Consider the following 27,459-nt stretch of genomic DNA (forward strand, 5'->3'; position numbering starts at 1 on the left):
ATACTACTCCCAGCTCACACGACCACCGTAAGAGCAGCACTGCAAACAAGTTACAGCACTGAGACAAGACTGGAGCTGGAGCCACACGACCGTGCATTATCCCATCAGCCGAGGAACTTGGGTGGGTATCGCCAGCGCGTGGGTCTGGGGCTCCCCTTCCCCCTCCCGGGGAGGAGGGAGCTGCGCAGACATGCGGCGCGGCTCGTGTGAAGTCATGCTTGTTAGTTCGTTTTCCTGGGGGAGCTCTGTCCACTCGTTTGTCGATTTTTGTTGTTAACCAGAATAGGGGTTTGTTTTGTGGCGCTTACCTTTCTGGGTGCCTGTCCCAGTCGATGGCAGATATAGAATGCTCCAAATCACATGTGCATTTCTATGGGCCATTGCTCCCCGTGCCTCTCTGAGGGGGCCAGGTTCTGGCTCGTGGTCCCCGGTAGGCCTAGAACTCCACCCACAGCGACTGATGCAAAATAGTTAGGGTATCCATATCAGCCATGGATAGCTCCGGAGAGCCGTAGGGGCTACCCCCAGAAAAAAAATCCAAAAAATTCTTTCGTCTTATAGAAGTGTTCATTTTTGTTCCCTGATCACGGAAAAAGTAACAAAAAAATTGTAGGTGGTATATTTTAGCCGCAATAGGGTAGGGAAGTGTGGCAAAAAGGGGCGCTGGCAGAGCCTTCGCCAGACAAGGTCTACTCCGCCCGAGCTGTCAGACGGCAGTTGCCACAAATATATTATTACCTAATTATTTCAATGTCTCTGATTGATTTTTTCTTAGTGTTTTGCAGTAATATTATTCCATACAGTGAATTGTGGTATATTTATATAATAAAATGTGTGAACCATCGCTGTACTCAAAATTATGGTGTGTATATTAGTGATTCAATTATTATGTTCATAAAACAATAAACAAATAGTTTTGCTGTTGTTACACTATATACACACAGGTTACTGTATATATAAGTATCTGCATGTTTTGTTCACCATAACGAACTACTAAGTTGGTCTTGTGAGTCAAAAAGCAACGAGGAGTGACCACCACACACCAGCGAGCCACTCACTGCCAGTCCCTCCCTCAACACCACCTCACTTGCCCTCATTCTCCTCCCACAATACTGTTTTTGCATTTATTCACTATACACAGACGTTATATATAAGTATTTATATGTTTTGTTCACCATAACTGTACATCTAAGCTTGTATGGTGAGTAAAGGCACAAAGACGTAGCTACTCACACAGTCAGCTGATCGGCGGCCGCCCTCAAGGCCAGACGCACTAATATTTCTCCTCCAACAATATTGTTTGTGTTATTACGCTATATACACACATTATATATAAGTATCTACCTGTTTTATCCACTATACCTGTACAAATAAGCTGGTATAGTGCCCAAAGACCATAGTGGCCATCAGTAAACAACATGACAAGTCGTGCAGACGACGCTCCTCCCTCACCAAAATGGCGTCTCCCAACCTACTCCTCTCGCTGTTATCTCACACTATACACACGTTATATATAAGTATCTACATTTGTGTTCACCATAGCAAACCACTAAGCTGATATGGTGAGTGCAGTCAATAAATGGTGGCCACACACAGTCAGAAGATGATGCCACAACCCTCCCTCCACAGCCTTACTCCTCCCTCCATGGAGCACAGCGCTAAATATTACCACAATCCTGCTATTATCAGAATCCTGGTCAGTTTTATCACAGTCAGGGGGGCTTCAGTAATACTATCACTGCTAAATAATAGCAGTATCATTTATATTATGGTATTTGTAGGCGATGCTGTGGTCACAAGCTGAACAGCGGTGCTGTGAGCTCGTGCTGCGTGCGCCAGCCTTGGTGGCTTGCTCAATACTGACGCTGTAACACCCAAGAACGTTGGCCTGGATTTTTTTTCTAGGTGGCATCTGGCAACTATCGGCCGTGGCTGTACTATAGCTGCCCCTATCCCAGGCGGGGCGTTTAAATTATAGCGCTAGACACGAAATCATATATAAATGATGTGCGCGGTTTCGGTTTTGTCACTGATATCATTTATATATGATATGCACGGTTTGAGGGTTAACCCTTTAATTGCGCATCGCATCATATGATGCTTTGGAGTACTATGCAAGATTTAAACGGCCTGCGGATACACGGGGTTCACCACACCTTCATCAGGGCTCTTGTAAACAGACGCCATTTTTTTTAAAATCGTGGGCCAAATTCCCGGGTGTTAGGCGCCTCAGTATTGAGTGAGCTACCAAGCCTGACGCACGCAGCATGAGCTCACAGCACTGCTGTTCAGCTTGTGACCACAGCATCGCCTAAAAATGCCATAATATACTTGTTCATGCTATTATGTAGCGATGATATTATTACAGAAGACCCCTGTGATAAAACTGACCAGGATTGTCAGGATTGCCAGGATTCTGATAATAGCAGGATTGTGGTGATATTTAGCGCTGTGCTCCATGGAGGGAGGAGTAATGCTGTGGGAGGGAGGGTGGTGGTGTTGTCTTCTGACTGTGTGTGGCCACCTTTTATTGACTGCACTCACCATACCAGCTTAGTGGTTCCCTATGGTGAACACAAATGTAGATACTTATATATAACGTGTGTATAGAGGGTATAAACAGCAATAGGAGTAGGTTGGGAGCCGCCATTTTGGTGAGGGAGGTGGCATCATCTGCACGACTTATTATGTTGTTTACTGGTGACCACTATGGTCTTTGGGCACCATACCAGTTTACTTGTACAAGTATGGTGAATAAAACAGGTATATATATAATGTGTGTATGTAGCATAATAAAACCACAAACAGTATTGTTGGAGGAGAAATATTAGTGCGTCTGGCCTTGAGGGCAGCAGCCGCCAACTGACTGTGTGAGTAGCTACGTCTTTGTGCCTTTACTCACCATACAAGCTTAGATGTACAGTTATGGTGAACAAAACGTAAATACTTATATATAGCATCTGTATATAAAAGCAAAAACAGTACGGTGGGAGGAGAATGGTGGCAAGTCAGGTGAGGTGAGGGAGGGAGGGAGGGAAGGAGGGAGTGGCAGCCAGTGTCGGGCTGCCACTGGCTGCCATTGCCACTGCCACTCAGCATACCAACTTAGTGGTTCATTATGGTGAACATGAATGTAGATACTTATATATAGCATCTGTATATAGCGAATAAAGGCAAAAACAGTATTGTGAGAGGAGAATGTGGGTGAGTTAGATAACTTGAGGGAGGGAGGAAGTAGCAGCCACTGGCGAGCTGCCACTGGCACTGCCACTCAGCATGCCAACTTAGTGGTTCGTTATGGTGAACACGAATGTAGATACTTATATATAACGTCTGTATATAGTGAATAAAAGCAAAAACAGTATGGTGGGAGGGGAATGTGGGCGAGTGAGGTGTTGAGGGAGTGAGTGGCTGGCTGGTGTGTGGCGGTCACTCCTCGTTACTTTTTGACTCATAATAGCAACTTAGTGGTTCGTTATGGTGAACAAAACATGCAGATACTTATATATAACCTGTGTATATAGTGTAATAACTGACAAAGCATTTGTTCACTGTTTGATGAACATAATTGAATCAACAATATGCACACCATATTTTTGAGTACAGCAATGATTCACTCATTTTATTATATAAATATATCACACTACACACTATTGAATAATATTACAGCAAAAAAACTATGAAAAATCAATCAGAGACATTGAAATAATTAGGTAATTATTTCTTTGTGGCAGCTCCGGCCTGACAGTTGGTGAGCAACAGACCGTCTGGGACGCAGGCTGAGTCAGTGCCTGTTTTTTGCCAGACTTCCCTGCCCTATAGCAGGCAATATATGCCACTTATGATTATTGTATTATTTTTCCCATGATCAATGAACATAAATTAACATGTTTAGAAGAAAAAATTATTTTTTTTTTTTTTGGTATGCGCCTGTGAGTGACACATGCTAAATAGCCATACAAGGGTTAACAATAACCAGTAAGTTAATTTCCAGGGCTTTACCACATTTAATTCAGAAATATATGTAGTATCATAACTCTCTAGATAGTTTCTACATACTACTCGCTTTCCAGCTTGGAATTGCTGAGAATAAAGAATTTAAGACACCTCGATCACGTGTTCCCTGGATAGCCTGATGAAACAAGTTTCTCGTGACAAATATATCCTGATGCATGCTCCCTTTATTTCATACAGCTAAGCTGTTATTTCGTTCTTGTAGTTGTTGATTATTATATTTTATTAACCAAATGATCATGATTATCATTTAAAATTATCTTCAATATTTCATATTTTATTAAATATTTCATGTGTAAAAATATTCATTTATTTGTACTATAAATGCATTAATTTCTCTGTACTAATCAACCCCCAAAGTGTGTGGAGGAATTTGGCTCTGTGATTTATAATAACAACAGTTCATTTATTATCCAGTAATAGATTTTATTTATATTTTATATGAGGTCCATAGACACTGGTTCTCCAATTTATTTCCTTTATATAAAGGATGGTTCTTCGAATGTTTTTATAAGATTTATTAGTATTATTTTGGAGCCAAATTTCCCACAACTGATGTTGCACTGTCCAGTCCTGGGAAAATGGGCCTTTGGAGCAAGGAATGTGAGACTTAAGATTAACAAAGCATCTACCCAGACAACATGAATAGCATGCAAATAAATCTGTGTAGTAGCCACAGAATATAAAACATTGTGCAACCTATTTTCTCTAGGGTGGACGCTTTGTTTGTTAACCCCAAGTCCCACATGTTTTGCTCCAAAGGCCCAGTTCCCAAGGACTGGACAGTGCAGCACTAGTTGCATGAATTGTTAAGCTGGTGTTCTGGGTTCCCAAATAGCTGGGGCTGCAATCTGGTGCTGAATGAATGGTGTGAACCAGTAGCTCAACCCAGGGAATGATTCTTTATGTAGTTTAGGTCAGCATTGCAACTGCAATGTATACAGTTACTGTTTTTGTGTGATCTACCTTTTTGGTGGTCTTTTCTCTTGGCTATTGTGTTGATTCTAGATCCCCAGACTCTCCTTTTCCAGTATTGAGCAGACCAACTTCTGATACTGGTTTCCAGAAGTTCATGAATCATTAGAACCTAAAGTGGTAATGAAAGATGGACAGGTTACTAATGTGTAGCTTGTAGAGATACTGAGGCAGCGTTCCCCCCCCCACCCAAAAAAAAAAAAAAATTGGAAGTGAAAGGTTTAGCAGTGCTAGTATGAACAGATGTCTGAAATGCCATATCCAGCCTTATCTAACTCCTTCCTTAAACTGTATTTTATCTTATGCAGATATCCTTTAGCATGCATTAGCTTAGATAAATATAGTTGCACTATACAGTAATTCTTATTTCTGCTTGCAAAGTGTGTTTGAGAGTTGTTATTTCTTCCTACAGTATTTATCACAGTGACGAACTTGCTACTGTCTCTCTTCCCTAGATTTATGAGAAGACCACTTGCCAAGATTCCTGTCATGATGGAGACAAAAGTCTGATGAGAGTGGCAGGAGATAAGAGCCCTGGGTGAACCTTATAGGAAATGTTCATGGGAGCATCCAAGGGGTATTAGCTCACATAGTGCTATCTTGTCATTATAATAAACAGGATATTTCATTTCAGGTAAATATTAATAAGTTGGTGTAAAAAAATGCATGATCTATCATACTAACCTCTCTTCTAGTGCTGGCATGGTCACATATATATCTTGCCGTCTTATCAGGAAGTCAGTAAAACTGATAGTAGTGTTCAGAAAGGCAATTGGTGACATGTTGAATCTGTCAATAAAAATAGAAATCACTGTCAAATGCAATTACAATATTCATTAAATTGTAAAGGAGCAAATAATAATCTTGGATGACTGCAATAAATCTAACAGGCTTTCTGTCTCATACCACTATAAACTATACCTTTTGAATTTCTTCTTCTTCTTTTTATTATATATATATATATATATATATATATATATATATATATATATATATATATATATATATATATATATATATATATATATATATATGCAATTGACGATCACAAAACACTGATCATTTTATGCGGAAAGTCCACAGAGAAATATGAAATGAGGTGAACGTTTCGGCTTTGTTAAAGCCTTTGTCAACACCAGACTGACTGATGTTGACAAATCGGGTAGGAAGTAGTCCGCCAAGCTTCACGCCGGCCGGGGTTGGGGTTACCCTACACGAACCAAGTTCGGGTGAGGTGGCGGTCAGCCAAGCGTCGTGCCGGCTTGGTATATCCACAATACGCATATATATATATATATACAGTACAACCTCGATTCAACGTACCCCGATTCAACGAATCTCCGGCTAGTTCGCACACTTTTCAGGCCGGATTTTCTCACCCGGTTTGACGAACAATGGTTCGCCGAAGCGGGGGATGTTCGGATTTGCTTATGATGTCGAGGCAGAGTTCACAGACTGATGGAAAGCTTTCCCATTCTATCACAGATTACAATTAATAATTCACTCATATGACAAGTTTGATCACACAAGTGGACCACACAAGTGGATCGCACAAGTGGTCCACAAGTGGTCCACAAGTGGTCCACATGCTTACGATGTTGGGACAGAGTTCACAAAGTGGTGGAAAACTTTCCCGTTCCATCACAGGTTACAATTAATAATTCCTTCATATGACAAGTTGGACCACACAAATGGACCACACAAGGACCACACAAATAGACCACAAGGGGTCCACAAGCTTACGATGTTGGGACAGAGTTCACAGAGTGGTGGAAAAGTTTCCCATTCTATCACAGATTATAATTAATAATTCCTGCATAAGACAAGTTGGATCACACGAGTGGACCAGACAACAAGTGAACCATATGAATCAAACACCAGCCAGAATGATCCACACGACAAGTGACGCATATTAACCAAACACCAGCGAAAGTGGTCCACACAAGTGAACGACTGAGTCTCAATGATTTTCGTTCACCGATTTGTGGCACACGTATCTTTGTAAATTAATTTAAAGGCTGAAGCGTGAATAGCTATCTAATGTGTTGAAATCTTCTTATATACATTTTCTGTGATGAATCAAGATGAGTGAGGGGGGACAGATAAGGGAATACTGTACAGTAAACCTCACTTTACTGTGAGGTTTCAATCACTTTTGTCTGTTGTTATAGTTCAGTGACCCATGACTTTGAACATTTAAGATTAATAAATCATTTCAAAAACTTGTGTTTTAATAACTTATTATTATCCTAATTAAACTAAATAAAATGAAAAATATACTGTAATTTGATAGATATTTGCTATTTGAGAAATTATTCATGGTTTTGGCAACACAACTCCAGTGCGAGTGGACGGGTCTGATCCATGTCCACACAACAACATGCGTGTTTTGTTCGATTTCGTCGCTACAATTCAGTGACCTACGACTTCGAAATAATAAAATTAATAAATCAGTTCTAAAATAAGTATTTTTTATAGCTCTTATTATCGTAATAATGTTGCTAAACTAAATATATAACCCAAAAATATATAATTTTATGTAAATCAAATATTTGAGAGAACTCTATGTTACTGGATCTGGCTTAAACACCAGCCTACTGTAGGGTGTACATATAGACCTAGTTTGCATTCGTACAGTATGCACCCAGTGCCCTTAGCTTTGTCTGCGATTGACATACAGTATTTATCCACTGGTGGAAGAATAATCATGGTATTTATAATGTTTGGACTACAGCTGTATTGTTACACAACAAAATGTCTCAGGGCCTTATTAATAGTGCTTTATTAATGCCAAAAATGAAGCAATATTTTGCAAGAACTAGTAGCAGAAAATTAACCAGCACAAGCACAGCCGTACCCAGCACGAGCACAGCTGTACCCAGCACTGGTACAACAGCAGCCAGCACCAGCTCAGAAGCAGCTGAACCCACAGCAGCAGCAAGCACCAGCAAAGCTGATGCAAACATCTAAAAACATCGTGTGTGGCGTGAACAGATAGAACAAGTGTTAAATTTAAGTGTGTACATAGTGTTAAAATTAAAGTTGCAGTAATTTTAGTGCACAATAGTTTTCATAAACTGTATTGTAGTACTCAACATACAGCAGAATTACTTAATCAACACAGTGTTAATGGTATAATACACAACAGTACGTATTTACTGTACAGCATTCACAACTCCACGAGACTTCAAGATGGACTTAACTCCAACAATAAGGTAAATAACAAATGTAACACTATTTTTTAGTAGGGTAATAATAAAGAGGTACAGTATATAATATGATGCATTTTTATTGTGTACAAGAAAAAAAAGACACCAACGCAAACGCCTCCTGAAGGTCACCTCTTGCAACACATTCAACGCTCCAACGCACCAGGGTTGGTCCCATATAGTGCGTTGAATCGAAGTTGTACTGTATATATATATATATGTTTCATTGAATATGACCGCATATTCTGTGTTTATTATTTTCTGGTTTAGGGCTTCTATCCCTCTAACTATTTTCTTAGCATCAGGGCTTAACCCCTTAACTGCGTTGCCTCCAAATGTGACACCCCCGCAGTGCGCAGGAAATAAATTCTCTGGAAAAAATTCTTTTTTCTTTTTAAAGTGTCAAAAACCCTTCCCTCAGTATGGGTATGTAAAAAAAAAGTCGAGATTGTACTTACTTTGGCTGCTATGGGGTCCGGAAGTTGGGGCGTGACGTCATCATTCCCCGTGCGCCCGTGCCGTAAGCTCTCGGGGGCGGTGGGGCGCTCGGGGCGGGGCGCACGAGTTGCCGCGAATATATTTTCGTTCATTTTCTCCGCACCTTTCCAAATACAATTTCATCGTTTTTATGTGCCAATCCAATGTATAATGAACACGTACACTATAATATCGCAGTACAACATCCGTACTGTCCGTAGACACTGTGTTACGTGCATGAAACTTGTGTACACATATGCAGCACATATTTACTATGTACCATGCTAATTTGTGTATATATACAATCTATTTACACACTATACACTGTCACACACTATATACATTCACCATCAACACATTCAGAACACCGCGTAGCAGCTGCTTCGTATGAGCCAATAGCAGCTGCCTCGTATGGGCCAATATCAGCTGCCTCGTATGGGCCAATAGCAGCTTCCCCGTATGGGCCAAGAGCAGCTGCCTCGTATGGGCCAATAGCAGTTGCCTCGTATGGGCCAATATCAGCTGCCTCGTATGGGCCAATATCAGCTGCCTCGTATGGGCCAATATCAGCTGCCTCGTATGGGCCAATATCAGTTGCCTCGTATGGGCCAATATCAGTTGCCTCGTATGGGCCAATATCAGCTGCCTCGTATGGGCCAATAGCAGCTACCTCGTATGGGCCAATATCATCTGCCTCGTATGGGCCAATATCAGCTGCCTCGTATGGGCCAATAGCAGCTGTCCCATATAGGCCAATAGCAGCTGCCCCGTATGGGCCAATAGCAGCTGCCTCATATGGGCCAATAGCAGCATTTGGCCATGAACACATTCAGAACACCTCGAGTGAGAGCAGCCATACCCAGCCAGTCTCCCTCACTCCAACATCTTACTCGCCAACATTGCTCCTCCCACCATATTGTTATAGCTCTTATTACACATGTTCTATATACCTATCTACATGTTTTATTTACCAGAACTATGCAAGTAAGCCGGTATTGTGTCCAAACAGTACAGTGGCCACCATACACTGCATGAAAAATCACACAGCAGACGACGCTACGATTACGTCACCTCCCTCACCAAAATAGCTCCTCTCAACATTCTCCGGTTGCTGTTCTTACTCTATATACACACACTATATATACCCATGTACATATGTGTTGCCCATAGCGAACCACTAAGCTAGTATGGTGAGCAAAACAAGAGTGGCAGCCACACACACGATGAGGCTACCTCAATTCTCGCCCTCCCTCCCTCATCAAAATTCCTCCTTCCACAATACTACGCACAACGCTAATTATAGCCACAATCCTGCTATTATCACAATCCTGGTCTCTAATTCCTGTAAATGAATAATTGACCACACGTTTATTTTGAAAAGGAACCTAAGAAATCATTTGAAGATTCCTAGATGAACGAAATAATGCTGTGGTGCTGTGGCTAGAGCTGTGAACATCGTGAACAGCATTGAATCACTGATATTTGAACATTGTACCCAGTCATTATCACACTCGGGCTCTAATATAACACTACCATAGCTAAATAATACAAGTTATATATATATTTTGACATTATTTGGCGATGCTGTGGTCACATGCTGAACAGCAGTGCTGTGCGCTCATGCTGCGAGCGCCAGCCTTGGTTGCTCACACACTACTGAGGCTCCTACACCCGGGAATGTGGACCACGATTTTTTTTAAAGATGGCGTCTGTTTACAAGAGCCCTGAGGAAGCTGATGTGAACCCCATGTAGCCGCGGGAGTTTTGAATGGAACGTGAAAAATACAAATACCCGGAGGCGCGTTGCGCAAACCAGACGTGAGCCTGCAGGCGCGTTGCGCAGTTTAAGGGTTAATTGAAATAGGAGTTCTCCAAAACTCATTTTCATACTTTTGAGGTGAAGAAAAGAAGTGATTTACTATAGAGTGTATTACACTTATTTATATAATTTGCACAACGTTTCGAACCTCCATGGTTCATTCTCAAGTGAACAGATCTTACAATACTAGTTGATTTTATACCCGCACTGGGTCAGGTGATAATACAATAAAGGTGAAAACATGGGGGGATACATAAGGGATAAATGTGAGGTGAAACATAGAGGCTGCAGAAGGCTTATTGGCCCATACGAGGCAGCTCCTATCTAAACACAAAGATTAATCCAGTGTAATTAGCCTGTTATGTTGGACATTGTCTTCTGTGTTGCCAACACAGAAGACAATGTGCTTTTCCATGAGCAGCCAGCCTGCCACTTGCTTCTTCGTCACCTCACGTCTCTGGTTGTACCACTCCCACACTGCGTTATCAACACACTCCACCTTTGCTTTACTTACTACCTTTCTATTTCGTATTGCTTTATCACTTTCACTTCTAGAGAAATAGTAAAAAATGATAGGTTTAGCCTTAAGATCAAAAACAGTACTTTTGCTAATGCCATATTCAGCGCACACGACACTTCTCGGGACACCGCTCTCCACCTTCTTAATTATTTCAACTTTCTTTTCAAATGTCATCACTGACCTCTTTCTTTTACGTAACCCGCTTGTAGATGCTTTCACTGACACAATGCGTGCATTTGGAGTCGACATGGTGCACGGATGTTCCTTGATTGTGCTGATATGTAAAACAAAGTCACGGAATGAACACTCCAGTCTCGTGACAAATTCAAACAATGGGAACAATAGGCCGTGAGTCTGTGACGTCACAGGGTAGCAGGCGGCGCCCGACACGGTCAGTGAGCAAACTAAACCATCACCCACCCACCCACCCCACCACCACGGGCCGGCACGACGCTTGGCTGACCGCCACCTCACCCGAACTTGGTTCGTGTAGGGTAACCCCAACCCCGGCCGGCGTGAAGCTTGGCGGACTACTTCCTACCCGAACTTAGTTCGTATAACGTGACTCCCCAACACCAATCGGGAAACAGGAAGTTTCGGATAACTAAAGTTCGGGAACCAAGTGGTGCTCTGTATCTCACACTATACACACGTTATATATAAGTATCTACATTTGTGTTCACCATAGCAAACCACTAAGCTGGTATGGTGAGTGCAGTCAATAAAAGGTGGCCACACACACTCAAAAGACAACGCCACCATCCTCCCTCCCACAGCATTACTCCTCCCTCCATGGCGCACAGCACCAAATATCACCACAATCCTGCTATTATCAGAACCCTGGTCAGTTTTATCACAGTCAGGGGTCTTCTGTAATAATATCATCGCTACATAATAGCATGAACAAGTATATTATGGCATTTTTAGGTGATGCTGTGGTCACAAGCTGAACAGCAGTGCTGTGAGCTCATGCTGCGTGCGTCAGGCTTGGTAGCTGACTCAATACTGAGGCCCCTAACACCCGGGAGTTTGGCCCACGATTTTTTAAACAAATGGCGTCTGTTTACAAGAGCCCCGATGAAGGTGTGGTGAACCCCCGTGTATCCGCGGGCCGTTTAAATATTGCGTAGTACTCCAAAGCATCACATGATGTGATGCGCAATTTACTGCAAGTAGGTCAAAGCATCATATGATGCGATGCGCAATTGAAGGGTTAAGCCAGCTGTTGGCTGCTGCATGGATGATGTGCGAACATGCTCTGATCAAGTCCAAATGGGTGGGAAAAAATTGGTTCATTCCTTTGTATTCCAAAATATTTCATGTATCAATCAGTGATTGTTAATATTTTCTCAATAAAATTTTAAGAGATGTGTTTTGTTTTACCCTGTACTGTGCAGGTAATGTATTCATAATGTTACAACACAGGCTGTGGCGGCCATGCCATACAATGGCGATCGAGCCTTGTCACTGAGAGCTAGCTAGCCAAGATGAAATATCTTGAGTTCGCCTTTTCTCTGCTAATGATAGAATATATATTTGCAGAGACTAATATGTAGCTTTTGTTGAAAAAAAAAACAGCGTTTATTGTAATGAAACACCATTTTCTGGGTGAGTCCCGGAGGCTCCCCGGAGCTATCCCAGGCTGATATGCTAATGTCAGACTTTGGCATCAGTCATGTGTATGGAGTTCTTAGGCCTACCGGGGACCACAGCCAGAACTGGGCCCCCTCAGAGAGGCAAGGGAAGCAATGGCCAATAGAAGCCCCCGTGTCGTTGGAAGCATTCTATGTCTGCCATCGACCGGAACAGGCACCCAGAAAGGTAAGCGCCTCAAAACAAACCTCTATTCTGGTTAAAATTGCTACCAAAAGCCGAACTAGTAGATAGAACTCCCCAACCGAAAACAAGCAAACTAGTGTAACGTAACACCGCCGTGCCGCTGTCTGCGCAGCTCCCCCCTCCCCGGGAGGGGAAAGGGGGAGTCCCAGACCCCCCACGCCGGCTACCCACACCTCACTTCTTGAGGTTGGATGTCAAAAACGCGAAAAACTGCCGACCGGAGGGAGGGAGGGATGCCGGGGAGCCTCCAGGACTCACCCAGAAAATGCTGTTTCATTACATTCAACACTGGTTTTCTGGGGGGAGCCCCGTCGGCTCCCCGAAGCTAACTACTCACAGACGGAAAAAGAGGGACTTACCCGGGAGGCGGTCGTCGCTCACTCCTCAACTCGAAGCCGAGACAACTGGCTGCAACCGCCGACCCAAAGCAACACAGGCCCGACAGGGCCCAGAGACATTCACAAGGTAACGAGCAGCCAGGACCCTGTTCAACCGCCAAAATCCCCGCGCCCGAATATCAGACCAAGACATATTCCCAAAGACGGCAGCAAGAGCCGCGAACTTACGAACGTCATGGGCACGGGGATAGACCGCAGGCTGGCTGGACTTAATAACCCTGCGGACGACCTGGGAGACTCGAACCCGCGAACAGGGAAGAAGGGAAACCGGATCAACCCACAGCGCGTCCCTGGACACAGAAGCCGTGGCGCACAAAAAATGGCGAAGTGCTGCAACCGGACACAAAACATGATGTACCCCCGGCCTGACCAACCAAGCATCAACCACCCATGGACCCCTCCGGAATGCAGCAGTTTTATTCTTCGCCAGAAAAGAAGGAGACGGCTGCAAACGAACAAAACAATCACCACGACCAAAAGAGCAGAAACCCCTGCACCGGAGGAGAGCATTAAGCTCCCCTACCCAACCCCCAGAGGCCAAACCCAACAAGAAAAGAGCCTTGGAAAAACAATCCTGGACCGAAGGGGCCACAATGAAACGAGGAGACGAAAGGAAAGCAAGCACTCTGTCCAAAGACCAGGACGGCTCAGGTGACGCATGAGCAGGCCGGAGGTGAAACAACGCACGAGACAGCTTGCGAAACGGCGCAGACGTAACATCGATACCGAAAGCAAGCTGAAGCGGCTCCGCCACCGCCACACGATATGAGGCGACAGTGTTAGGCATAAGATGACGGTCCTGAAACAACCACGAGAGGAAGGACAAGACCACCCGAACAGACAAGGAACTAACACGACGAAAACGCAAAAAGAAACGGAAGGACCACCAGGAAACTTCATACTGCCGCCGAGAAGAAGCCCTCAGGTGGGACACCACCATGGAGGTCACCTGATCACCATAGAAATGATGATATACTCGAGTCAAAAAATCCATACGCGAAGACTCGAGGAGAAGATCGAACCAGCCACGTGATGTACCGGCCCGATCTGCTGAAAGAGGCGGAGCCGCGGGAAAACTCTCGGGTTCGGACACCGAGCAACCAGCGCCTGAAACCAAGGCTGGGCCGGCCACCAAGGAGCCAGAAGGACATCTCTTCCCTGGTAAGTCTCTAAGTGAGTCAGGACCTGGAGCAACAGCCAAACCGGGAAAAAAAGGTACAGGAACCCCCACCTCGACCAGCCTAGCCGAAAGGCATCGACCTCGACAGCCTCGCGATCCGGGAAGGGCGCCATAAAAACGGGAAGACGCCGCGACCACGCCGACGTGAAGAGGTCCACCTCGGGGCGCCCGAATGTCTGGCAAGCCAAAGGAAGGACGCGTCGTCGACTGTCCACTCCGTGGAGAGGGGAACGAAGCGAGATAGGGCGTCAGCCAAGACGTTGGACACGCCCCGTATGTGAACCGCCAGGAGAGTCAAACCCCAAGAACTCAGCAGACGAGTCACCCGAAGCGACCACCCCAACTCTTTGGGGTTGGTCGCCCCAAGGACCGCATCGAACCCCCACGGTTCAGGCAATGAACCACCAGAGAGCAGTCCATATGGAGCCGAATCGTCGATCCGCAGGCCACCCGAATCCTCCCCAGAGCAAACCACACTGCCGCGAACTCCCGCACGGTGCTGTGAGCTCGACGGAAGGACGGATCCCAACGCCCTTGGTCGGCCTAGTGAGCACTGGTCACAAAACCCCAGCCGAGAGACGATGCATCCGTGCAAACATCGAGTGAGGGCTCGGGTAGGCGCCAAGGCACTGAACCCCGAAAAACCCGAAGACGAAGCCGGTGACGCAGCAACCGACGCAAGGCCCCCGGAGGTCAAACTCTGCGATCGCGAGAGAGGCGGAAGGGGGAACCCCGAAGGAACCAGAACAGCCGTCGAAGCCAAACCCGACTCGGCGGGTAGACTACCATCGCAAAGTTCAGGCTCCCACACAGCCCCTCGAGCAACCGCCGGGTGACCCGAGGACCCCCCATAAACAGACGAAGGCGGGACCGCAGGAAAGACTCCGGAGGGAGAGACAAGGAGGCGGTTCGAGAGTCCCAAACGAGACCCAGCCAAGTCCGAACCTGAGAGGGAACCAGATGGGACTTCCTCCAGTTCACCAAGAACTCGAACTCGGCAAGCTGGGAAAGAACCAAATCCCTGGCTAGCAAGCAAGCTGACTGGCTGGGAGCCCAAACCAGCCAGTCGTCGAGGTAGGCCAACACCCGAACACCTAGGAGACGCAAACGAGCCACCACAACCCGTGTAAGGCGCGTGAACACGTGAGGTGCCAGGTTCAACCCGAACGGGAGACAACGAAAGCGGTAACTCAGACGCCCCACAACAAAACCGAGCCAGTCCCTAAACTGTGGATGAATCGGGACATGCCAATAAGCGTCCCGGAGGTCCAGGGACACCATCCAAGCGCCCGGCTCCAAGAGGAGCCGAACCTGAGACAGCATAGTAATCCGAAAGGAGAGGCAATGAACCCAGGGGTTTAGACGGAACAAGTCCGGAATGAACCGCAGGTCTGCGCAGTCCCGTTTCGGAACCAAAAACAGACGGGAAACCCATCTGAGGGACGACGTCGTTTCGACGACGCCCAAGCGTACCCACTCCAAGATGACTCAACAGAGCGCAGGGGAAGAAACCTGCCCCGCCAGCCCCGACCCCCCAAAGGGGGGAGGGGCCACCCAACGCCACCGCAGGCCGCGAGACATGACCCAAAAGGCCCACGAATTGTGGGACCATGCGCGGGCGAACAGTGCAAGCCTCCCCCCCATCTCCCTGTCAAGGGGGCAAACCGCGAAAGGGCCGGCAACCCTTACGAGACCCAGAACCCAGACCCAGAACAAAAAGGTGAAGAACGCCTAAGAGCCAGAGTTCCATGGAGGAACCCAGCACCGTCTGCCGACACGCGAGACGGGAAGCATAAAACAAGGAAACCGCATCCCGCAAAATCGGCGTGAACAGCTTCAACAAGGCAGCCGACGAACGCGCAGCCGAGGACAAGGTGCCGGACCCCTGGACGGACCCAAGCGTCCTCACATCCTCCACGAGCCAATCCGAAGACAGCTCCAGGAGGGAAAAGAACCGCAAGGCCGAAGCCAAAAGGCCCCGGGCGCGCAAGTCCTCAGCAACGGGTGCCGCCGAAAGGGAGGGAACCTGCACTTGGAGCTGAATAACGCCCACATTGTGGGGAAGGGCAGGGGCAAACAAGCACTCATTCAGGTACTCAAGCTCGCCCCTAGGAAAACCTGAAGCACTGTGGAAGCTTCCCGTCACTCCAGCGTGCGGGAACGACAGAAGGAATGCCAGGAATCCAGAACAAACAAGGGACAGTCTGCTAGTCAGGATGACTCCGGAACCTCGTAACGGAGCCAGAAAGGGAACGAAGTCCCAAACCTGAATTCGGATGGATCCATTTCCGAGGCATAATCCGGGTCACGCAGGAGGTAAGCTGCAAAAGCCGCTCGCACCACACCAGGTTGGATGTCATAAGCCGAAAACCTCCGGAAGGACGGAACCGACGTACCCGGGGGAACACGGAACCGAACCCGGGGAGGGGCCGACACCAAATCCAACGCGTACGCAGAGGGGGGAAAAGAAAACGCCACTCCTTGTAACAATAAGCCCCGCTCAGAGGGAAGAAAAACCCAGGCGGGGTCCAGCGGGGCCCAAGGCCCCCAAGTCAGCCCCTCCCCAGCCTCGAGGTCCTTCACCACAGGACCCGAGGCCGAGTCCTCTCCCCAAGCCCCGACCCCACAAGACAAGGACGGAGCAGCCGGAAAAGCTGGAGGAAGGTGGGCCCACTGGTCAGACCCAGAAGCTTCGGCCGGGAGACAAGACTCGAATGCCTCTGCCGCGCCCCCGGAAGGGGCACCCCCTGAAGCTGCCCGAGTCTCGAGATCAAGTAACCCCTACTCCGACCCCGAAACCCTCAGACGCTTCGGGGCCAGAAGCAGGAGGGGGGGGGGGGGGGGGAGAGGAACCAGAATGAACAGAAGGGGAAGGACGAGGAGGTGCGGACTGAACCAGGATCGAAGCGACCCCCACCCCCAAGTCCGGGTCTCGAAAAGCAAAGCGGGGCAGCCCCGGTGCATCCGGGTGAGCAACCAACCGAGCGCGTTGCAACAGACGAAACCTAGACTGCAACGCACGCGCCGCCTGTACCCAAATAGAATCATCAGAGGATTGGGTAAATTGAGTCACAAGCAAGCAGCAACACTCACAGGACTCCGGGTCGAAAGTATCACCAACCCAACAGGCAGCGTGGCAGAGGCAAAAACAATGAGGGTCACCCTGAGACAAGGGGACCGAGCAACCCTCAAACTCGAACACAGCGAGTGGGGACTCCGGGGTCACATCCATCGGACCCACGCGCCCCCTAGGGGATTCCCAGGGTCCTGAGCGTTTACTTTAAGAGGACTCGCGCTCAGGTAGTCCCAGGCAGGCGCCCAAAACTACCAAGCAAACTTCTATAGCTGAAACCCAGGGACGTGTACACTCACGGGGACCTAGCAGGGGGAGCCACCGAGGAGAACAGTGGAAGGGCAAAACAAACTGAATAAAATGACAGAACCCCCCACCAGGCAAAAACAAAAAGAAAAACAAAACCCCACAAAAGGGCAGCAAACCCCAAGGAACAGAGCCGGCCGCAATGTTGGGAATACAAGCTGAGCAGCACCCTGTGCCCCTACCAGTGCAAACTGCCTCTTACCTGCCGGTAACAAGGGAGAACAGAACACCCAACAGCCCAACAGGCGGCCGAAAAACCGAAAGGTAAAACAGACCAGCAGAGGCAGACCCCGAGGAGCCGGTGGAAGGTGGCCCCAAGCCCCAAGGGCAGTACTTACAGGGCACCTAGGGAAGGCAGCCCTAGGCGCATGCAGCCCGAGTACTGAAGATAACTCCTGGCTCTCGCACCCACAAAACCAACACCACACGCAAAGCACAGTGTAGTAGCGACACCGGAGCCAGAGCACACAGGGTTTAGTGTAAGACTTGCGCAAGGATAAGAATCAATTGGAAACAAATTGCAAAGCCAGGGAAGAAGAAAATAAACTCTTAAAAATAGCTTTGGAAGAAGTTAAAAGTAAATTTAAACATAAATGACTACAATAGGTTAGGCAAGGAAATTCAACAGGAGAAACAGCTTTTGTCAGCACAGATGGAGGAAGTTACACAGGGAATAGAACAGTGCAAGAAAGATATGCAACTCACTTATGCACAAGTGGCCAAGGAGAAGGAAAAAATAGAAGCAGCAGTAAAGGAAGTCAAACACTGCAGCAACCAAGATAAAACAAACATTAGGCTAGAAGTGAGGAAAGAATTGGCATCTAACCCGAAGTTGGTGCAAAACACAGTTGATCGGAGTAAGTCCCTGATCATTTTTGGCTGCAAAGAAAAGGCGATACCATCTAGGTCAGAAAGAGCTGTAGAAGAAGCTAAAGTAGTAGATAAAATTGTTGGCCTCGTAGAAGGTCTTACAACCATAGAGAATGTGTGCGACTACAGGAGAATAGGCAGGTATGTAAAAGGGAAAGATCGACCTTTGAGGATCACCCTAAACGGTGCCAAACAGATGGAAGAAGTACTAAGGAATGCTAGAAAATTGCAAAGTGATGAGGATGGGAAAGGGTGGTCGTTAAGACGAGATCTTTCAAAAGAAGATAGAGAGAAGCTGAAACTGAACCTCGTCGAGGCAAAACATTTAAATGAGAGCAGGAATGAAGAAGAAATAAATTCTTTTTTCTACAAAGTGATAGGGGTAGGCAAACTAGTAAAGTGGTACATAAAGGCAAACCAACAAAATCAATAGAGAGAGGGGGAGTGAAGAATAAGGAGAGGGGGAACAAGTTCCTGAAGATTGCATACACCAACATAGATGGAGTGAGATCGAAAATACTGGAGTTAAGTGATGTAATACAGCTGCAGACACCAGACATTGTCGCACTCACGGAGACAAAACTTGAAGATGTAATTTTAAATGAGGTCATATTCCCAAGGGGCTACTCAATTTGGAGACGGGACAGAAAAATTAGGAAAGGCGGTGGCGTTGCTGTGCTGGTAAAAGAACACCTAAAGGTGAACGAAATAATGACTGCCAATCCACAAGAAGTTGACATAATAGCACTAGAGATCTGCCATGAGGATGATAAACTAATGATAATAAATGCATATAGTCCACCGCCAAGCAGCACATGGTCAAAGGAGGAGCTAGATAGTAAACGTGAAGGTCTTATAACAATAATGAGAGAGATTATAGTGAGAGCGGATAACGATAGATCACAACTGTTGATAGTCGGTGACTTCAACTTGAAATCCATAGACTGGAAAGCACATGAAGCTGAAACAGAAGATTTTTGGACCTGTAAATTTGTAGACCTCATCCTGGAAACATTCTTGTATCAACATGTTAAACAAGCTACGAGGATGAGGGAAGCGGACGTTCCCTCCATTCTAGATTTGATATTTACCAGGAAGGAGGAAGAGATATTTGACATTCAGTACCTTCCTCCCTTGGGTAAAAGTGACCATGTCTTTTTGGGAATAAAGTATGCAATGCATTATAAGCTGGAAGAAAATAAGGAGGTTGAAGCAGTTGAAAAACCAGACTTCAAGAGAGGACATTATGGTGACCTTAGAAATTTTTTTAGTGAATATAATTGGACAGACTTCATGCTAGGCAAGGAAGTGAATGAGATGTATGTCAAGTTTTGTGAAATATATGATAAAGGCACAAAAAAAATTATACCAAAACAGAGATGCAGAACTAGGAAACAGGATTGGTTCAATAGAAATTGCGAGAGGGCTAGAGACCAAAAGACACAAAAATGGAATCAATACAGGAAGAGGCCGAACCCCCAAACATACCAGCGATACAAAGATGCGAGAAACAACTACACGGCAGTGAGGAGAGAGGCAGAAAGAAATTTTGAAAAAGGGATTGCAGACAAATGTAAAACAGAACCAGGTCTATTCTATAAATTCACAAACAACAAATTGCAGGTAAAGGATAATATTCAGAGGTTGAAAATGGGAAATAGATTCACGGAAGATGAAAAGGAAATGTGTGAAACACTAAACGAAAAGTTCCAAAGTGTGTTTGTACAAAATGAAATCTTTAGGGAACCAGATACAATAAGAATTCCAGAGAACAACATAGAGCACATAGAGGTGTCTAGAGACGAAGTGGAAAAAATGCTCAAGGAGCTCGGTAAGAACAAAGCAGCTGGCCCAGATGGCGTTTCACCATGGGTTCTGAGAGAATGTGCATCTGAGCTCAGCATTCCACTTCACCTGATCTTTCAGGCATCCCTGTGTACAGGAATCGTAGCAGACGTGTGGAAACAGGCTAACATAGTTCCAATCTACAAAAGTGGTAGCAGGGAAGACCCCCTCAATTATAGACCTGTATCATTGACAAGTGTAATAGTGAAAGTATTGGAAAAACTAATCAAAACTAAATGGGTAGAACACCTAGAGAGAAATGATATAATATCAGACAGACAGTATGGTTTTCGATCTGGAAGATCCTGTGTATCGAATTTACTCGGTTTCTATGATCGAGCCACAGAGATATTACAGGAAAGAGATGGTTGGGTTGATAGCATCTATCTGGACCTAAAAAAGGCTTTCGACAGAATTCCACATAAGAGCTTGTTCTGGAAACTGGAAAATATTGGAGAGGTGAGCTTCTATCATGGATAAAAAATTTTCTGACTGATAGAAAAATGAGGGCAGTAATCAGAGGCAATGTATCTGAATGGAGAAATGTCACAAGTGGAGTACCACAGGGTTCAGTTCTTGCACCAGTGATGTTTATTGTCTACACAAATGATGTACCAGTTGGTATACAGAATTATATGAACATGTTTGCTGATGATGCTAAGATAATAGGAAGGATAAGAAATTTAGATGATTGTCATGCCCTTCAAGAAGACCTGGACAAAATAAGTATATGGAGCACCACTTGGCAAATGGAATTTAATGTTAATAAATGTCATGTTATGGAATGTGGAATAGGAGAACATAGACCCCACACAACCTATATATTATGTGAGAAATCTTTAAAGAATTCTGATAAAGAAAAGGATCTAGGGGTGGTTTTAGATAGAAAAATGTCACCTGAGGACCACATTAAGAACATTGTGCGAGGAGCCTATGCTACACTTTCTAACCTTAGAATTGCTTTTAAATACATGGATGGAGAAATACTAAAGAAATTGTTTACGACTTTTGTTAGGCCAAAGCTAGAATATGCAGCTGTTGTGTGGTGCCCATATCTTAAGAAGCACATCAACAAACTGGAAAAGGTGCAAAGACATGCTACTAAGTGGCTCCCAGAACTGAAGGGCAAGAGCTACGAGGAGAGGTTAGAAGCATTAAACATGCCAAAACTAGAAGACAGAAGAAAAAGAGGTGATATGATCACTACGTACAAAATAGTAACAAGAATTGATAAAGTCGACAGGGAAGATTTCCTGAGACCTGGCACTTCAAGAACAAGAGGTCATAGATTTACACTAGCTAAACACAGATGCCGAAGAAATATAAGAAAATTCACCTTCGCAAATAGTGTGGTAGACGGTTGGAACAAGTTAAGTGAGAAGGTGGTGGAGGCCAAGACCGTCAGTAGTTTCAAAGCGTTATATGACAAAGAGTACTGGGAAGACGGGGCACCACGAGCGTAGCTGTCATCCTGTAAATACACTTAGGTAATTACACGACCATCGCCTATAGCATCAGCCTCAAGAACTGAGGTGTGGGTAGCCGGCATGGGGGGTCTGGGGCTCCCCCTTCCCCCTCCCGGGGAGGGGGGGAGCTGCGCAGACAGCGGTGCGGCGGTGTGACGTCACACTAGTTTGCTTGTTTTCAGTTGGGGAGTTCTATCTACTAGTTCGACTTTTGGTAGCAATTTTAACCAGAATAGGGGTTTGTTTTGAGGCGCTTACCTTTCTGGGTGCCTGTTCCGGTTGATGGCAGACATAGAATGCTTCCAACCACACAGGGGCTTCTACAGGCCATTGCTTCCCTTGCCTCTCTGAAGGGGCCTGGTTCTGGCCGTGGTCCCCGGTAGGCCTAAGAACTCCATACACATGACTGATGCCAAAGTCTGACATTAGCATACCAGCCTGGGATAGCTCCGGGGAGCCGACGGGGCTCCCCCCATAAAAAGTTGTAATACTATTGGTAAATTCACTTACTTTTAATGAAGCTGAAGTTTACGAAGCTGTGAAGATTACGTCACCTTCTGCAGCGCTTGTTTTATATTATTCAGTACAGTATACAGGATACATACAGTATGTACACTTATTTTCAGGCATTCACTTCACACAACAGCTAGCCTTACTACTAATTCACATGAGTTCTAATCTAATTCACAATTGAAAAATATTTCTACTGTATATTTACACTGTACAGTATCTTTTTGTCAAGGCTTAAATAATCATTAACACTTACAATACTGTACTCTATCAACACTTTTTACACTAATTTATATACCTGTACCTTTCAATCATATTTTATATCGTTAGTGGAGGCTACACGACTTTTGATGGGAATTCGGCATCAGCGGGTGCAACATGGCTTGCAGAGCATTCGTTGCCGGCGGATGCTCCATGACTTGTCGATGGGAATTCAGCATCGGTGGGTGCAGCATAACTTGCAGATCATTCGTTGCCGGCGGAGGCTGCACAACTTGTCGATGGGAATTCAGCATCAGTGGGTGCAGCATAGCTTGGAGAGCACTCGTTGCCGGCGGAGTCTGCACGACTTGTCGATGGGAATTCAGCATCGGCGGGTGCAGCATAGCTTGCAGAGCATTCGTTGCTGGCGGAGGCTGCACGACTTGTTGATGGGAATTCAGCATCGGCGGGTGCAGCATGGCTTGTAGGGCACTCGTTGCCAGCTGATACTGCATGACTTGTTGAATTCCCAGTGGGTGCTTTCACGAACCGTTGAAATCATGAATTTATCTATTTTTGTCTGAATCTGATTTTCTCTGGCCAATATTCTGAGACACTGCTCTCAGTCGCGCGAGTTCACAGTAAACAATGTGGTCACATGGCCAGGCGCAGTACATTCTAGGTCCGTGGGGAAAAAAAATATCTATTGCCTATAAAATAAAAGGTATTTAATAAGAAAACAAAGAATTTTGCTTAATAACAATTGTTTTAAAATATTTTATTAATAATAATTTAGAATTTTCTTCATAAAACTGAATCATTTTAAAAGAAATTTAAGATTTAATATACAACTCTGGATGATCGAGGTCGGTGGCCTGGTCACCATGTGAGAGGCTGCCGATACCAAAACAAGCCCAATACTGATCGTTGGTAATATCGACCATTATGCCAGTATATGAGGCTCCAGATACCGATTTCCCAAACCGGTTGTTATTACCGGCAGATCGTTATAAAAGAGACACAAAAGAAGGTCACTACCAAAGATACCTTACAAGCAGAACTTATTGCAGAAGGAGGAAAGAATCGAGGCAACTACAGAAGCACCATACTGTCCCCCGAGCTTAGAGCGGCAGCTAAAAGCCTTCGTGAGAACAAGGAGATAGTTGTCAGGAGAGGTGACAAGTCGCCAATATATGTCATTCTTAAAAAAGACGAATATCTGGCGAAAATGAACATCATACTCTCTGACCAAACTAAGTTCCAAAGGGTAACGAAGGACACTACAGCCGAATTAAAAGCAAAGGTCAACAAACTGATCGAAACTGTGAACGCCAAGAAATCCGGACTCCACCTGCCAAAGATCATTGGGGAATATAAACCTGGATATGCGTATGGAAATGTCAAGACGCACAAGCCTGGAAACCCACTTCGGCCAATCATTAGCCAGATACCCACACCCACGTACAGATTGGCAAAGCGACTCAACGGCCTGCTGACTCCTTATGTTCCTTGCGCCTTCAGCCTGAAGTCTCCAAAGGAATTTGTGGACTTACTGCGGGGCGCACGGGCCACAGGGATAAGAGCCTCGTTGGACGTAGAATCGCTGTTTACCAACGTACCTGTGGACGAGACAATCGGAATGATAGCCGACAGAGTGTATCGTGATCCAGCCTGTACTCCTCTTGACATGCCAGAAAGTATTCTGAGGAAACTACTCCAAGCTTGTACTAAAGAGGCACCCTTCTTGAGCCCGGATGGGCATATGTATAAGCAAGTAGATGGGGTCGCTATGGGTTCTCCCCTAGGTGTCCTGTTTGCAAACTTCTACATGGGTACCATCGAGCAAAAAGTCTTAGTCGACATGAACTTGAAACCGGCCATATACTGCAGGTATGTTGACGACATTTTTACACAGGTACCTGATGTCAGACATCTGCAGGAGCTGAAGGAGGCATTTGAGCAGAGTTCCGTGCTGCGTTTCACTTACGAGACGGAAAAGGATGGGAAGCTGCCTTTTCTAGATGTAACAGTCATGGAAAAGGGCGGAGGTTTCCACACTGCAGTCTACACAAAGGAAACAAACATAGGAATGTGCCTAAATGCCAACAGCGACTGCCCTGACAGGTACAAGAGGAGTGTTGTTAACGCATACGTCGACCGTGCTCTCAGCCACAGCTCAGAATGGAAGCAAGTCGACGAAGAACTCTGTAGGGTAAGGCAGGTTCTAGTCAATAACGGCTTCTCCAATGGTTTCATCGAAGACATCATAAGAAGGAAAGTGAAAAGCCATGCAACCTCCGAAGAGACAACTAACACAACACCTATACCCCCTATTAGACTATTTTACAGGAACTTCTTTTCCACAGCTCATAAAACAGAGGAAAGGGTCCTGAAAGATATTGTTAATAGAAACGTTATCCCTACAGACAAAAATCAGAGGATACAACTGACGATTTACTATAAAACCAGAAAAACGGCCAGCCTACTCATGAGAAACTCTCCAGACACGAAACAGAACGCTTTAAAAGAGACTAACGTCGTCTATGCCTTCAAATGCCCACTTGGGGACTGTAAGCTCCAAAAAACCCAGTATATAGGCAAGACAACAACATCTCTTTCTAGGCGTTTAACGATGCATAAACAACAGGGCTCCATTAAGGAACATATAATCTCTTCCCATAACCAAACCATCGCCAGAGAAATCCTAGTAAACAACACAGAAATCATCGATAGATACAGCGATAGCAGGCGGCTTGACGTTTGCGAGGCACTACACATCAAGAAGTCAACACCATCAATCAACAGCCAATTATTGCACAACTATATTCTACCCACCTCAAGACTCCGCTCCAATATAGAAGCATCAAGAAATATGGACCAATAGGCTTTCTACAAACACTTCTATTCAATATCCATTGTTTCGTGTTCTGTCTTGTGTTGATACTTTTAATACCCTATTAATATCCTCTAATGCCACATCATCCTTCCCACCTCACTCAAATGTAATGCCACATCACCCTTCCCACCTCACTCAAATGTAGATATAAAATCAGGGAAACGCAAGTTCTAATCAGTTGTGTATTTGTGAAGTCTTTGAAAATGTAATAAGTTTTACGAAACGCGCCCGTGTCGCGTCAGACTAGAAATAAAAATGAATTTTGGAGAAGTGATTTTTGATTTACCTCCAACAGTGAAGCATAATGTACGAAAGATTGAGAAAATTCGTGTTAGAATTATTAATCTTACTTTTTCGGTCATATTTAATAAAATATGTCTACAGGAAAGACTGCTACCAAAATATACTAATATATATATATGTATATATATATATATATATATATATATATATATATATATATATATATATATATATATATATACAGTGAAACCTCATATATATATATATATATATATATATATATATATATATATATATATATATATATATATATATATATATATATACAGTGAAACCTCATATATATATATATATATATATATATATATATATATATATATATATATATATATATATATATACAGTGAAACCTCATATATATATATATATATATATATATATATATATATATATATATATATATATATATATATATATATATATATATATATATATATATACAGTGAAACACATATATATATATATATATATATATATGTGTCGTACCTAGTAGCCAGAATGCACTTCTCGGCCTACTATGCAAGGCCCGATTTGAATAATAAGCCAAGTTGTCCTGAATTAATATATTTTCTCTAATTTTTTTCTTATGAAATGATAAAGCTACCCATTTCATTATGTATGAGGTCAATTTTTTTTATTGGAGTTAAAATTAACATATATATATGACCGAACTTAACTAACCCTACCTAACCTAACCTAACCTATCTTTATAGGTTAGGTTAGGTTAGGTAGCCGAAAAAGTTAGGTTAGGTTAGGTTAAGTAGGTTAGGTAGTCGAAAAACAATTAATTCATGAAAACATGGCTTATTAGGCAAATTGGGCCTTGCATAGTAGGCTAAGAAGTGTGTTCTGGCTACTAGGTACGACATATATATATATATATATATAAATATATATATGTCGTACCTAGTAGCCAGAACGCACTTCTCAGCCTACTATGCAAGGCCCGATTTGCCTAATAAGCCAACTTTTCATGAATTAATTGTTTTTCGACGACCTAACCTACCTAACCTAACTTTTTTGGCTACCTAACCTAACCTAACCTATAAAGATAGGTTAGGTTAGGTTAGGTAGGGTTGGTTAGGTTCGGTCATATATCTACGTTAATTTTAACTCCAATAAAAAAAAATTGACCTCATACATAATGAAATGGGTAGCTTTATCATTTCATAAGAAAAAAATTAGAGAAAACATATTAATTCAGGAAAACTTGGCTTATTAGGCAAATCGGGCCTTGTATAGTAGTCCAAAAAGTGCGTTCTGGCTACTAGGTACGACATATATATATATATATATATATATATATATATATATATATATATATATATATATATATATATATATATATATATATATATATATATTATTAAATATGACCGAAAAAGTAAGATTAATAATTCTAACACGAATTTTCTCAATCTTTCGTACATTACGCTTCACTGTTGGAGGTAAATAAAAAATCACTTCTCCAAAATTCATTTTTATTTCTAGTCTGACGCGACACGGGCGCGTTTCGTAAAACTTATTACATTTTCAAAGACTTCACAAATACACAACT

The 27,459-nt window shown here is 44.3% G+C and overlaps 1 protein-coding gene across 3 annotated transcripts in view; it reads right to left on the bottom strand.

The window, feature by feature from the left end:
- LOC123754081 (uncharacterized) overlaps positions 1 to 27,459 on the bottom strand; it is a 419,143-nt gene that overhangs the window by 118,398 nt on the left and 273,286 nt on the right. For all 3 annotated transcript variants that reach the window (XM_045736239.2, XM_045736241.2, XM_045736238.2), the window contains one exon: positions 5,674 to 5,778. In XM_045736239.2, coding sequence (XP_045592195.2) covers positions 5,674 to 5,778 — 105 coding nt within the window. The remainder of the gene's footprint in view (positions 1 to 5,673; positions 5,779 to 27,459) is intronic.

This window comes from Procambarus clarkii, chromosome 6 (genome assembly GCF_040958095.1).
Source record: "Procambarus clarkii isolate CNS0578487 chromosome 6, FALCON_Pclarkii_2.0, whole genome shotgun sequence".
Lineage (NCBI taxonomy): Eukaryota > Metazoa > Arthropoda > Malacostraca > Decapoda > Cambaridae > Procambarus > Procambarus clarkii.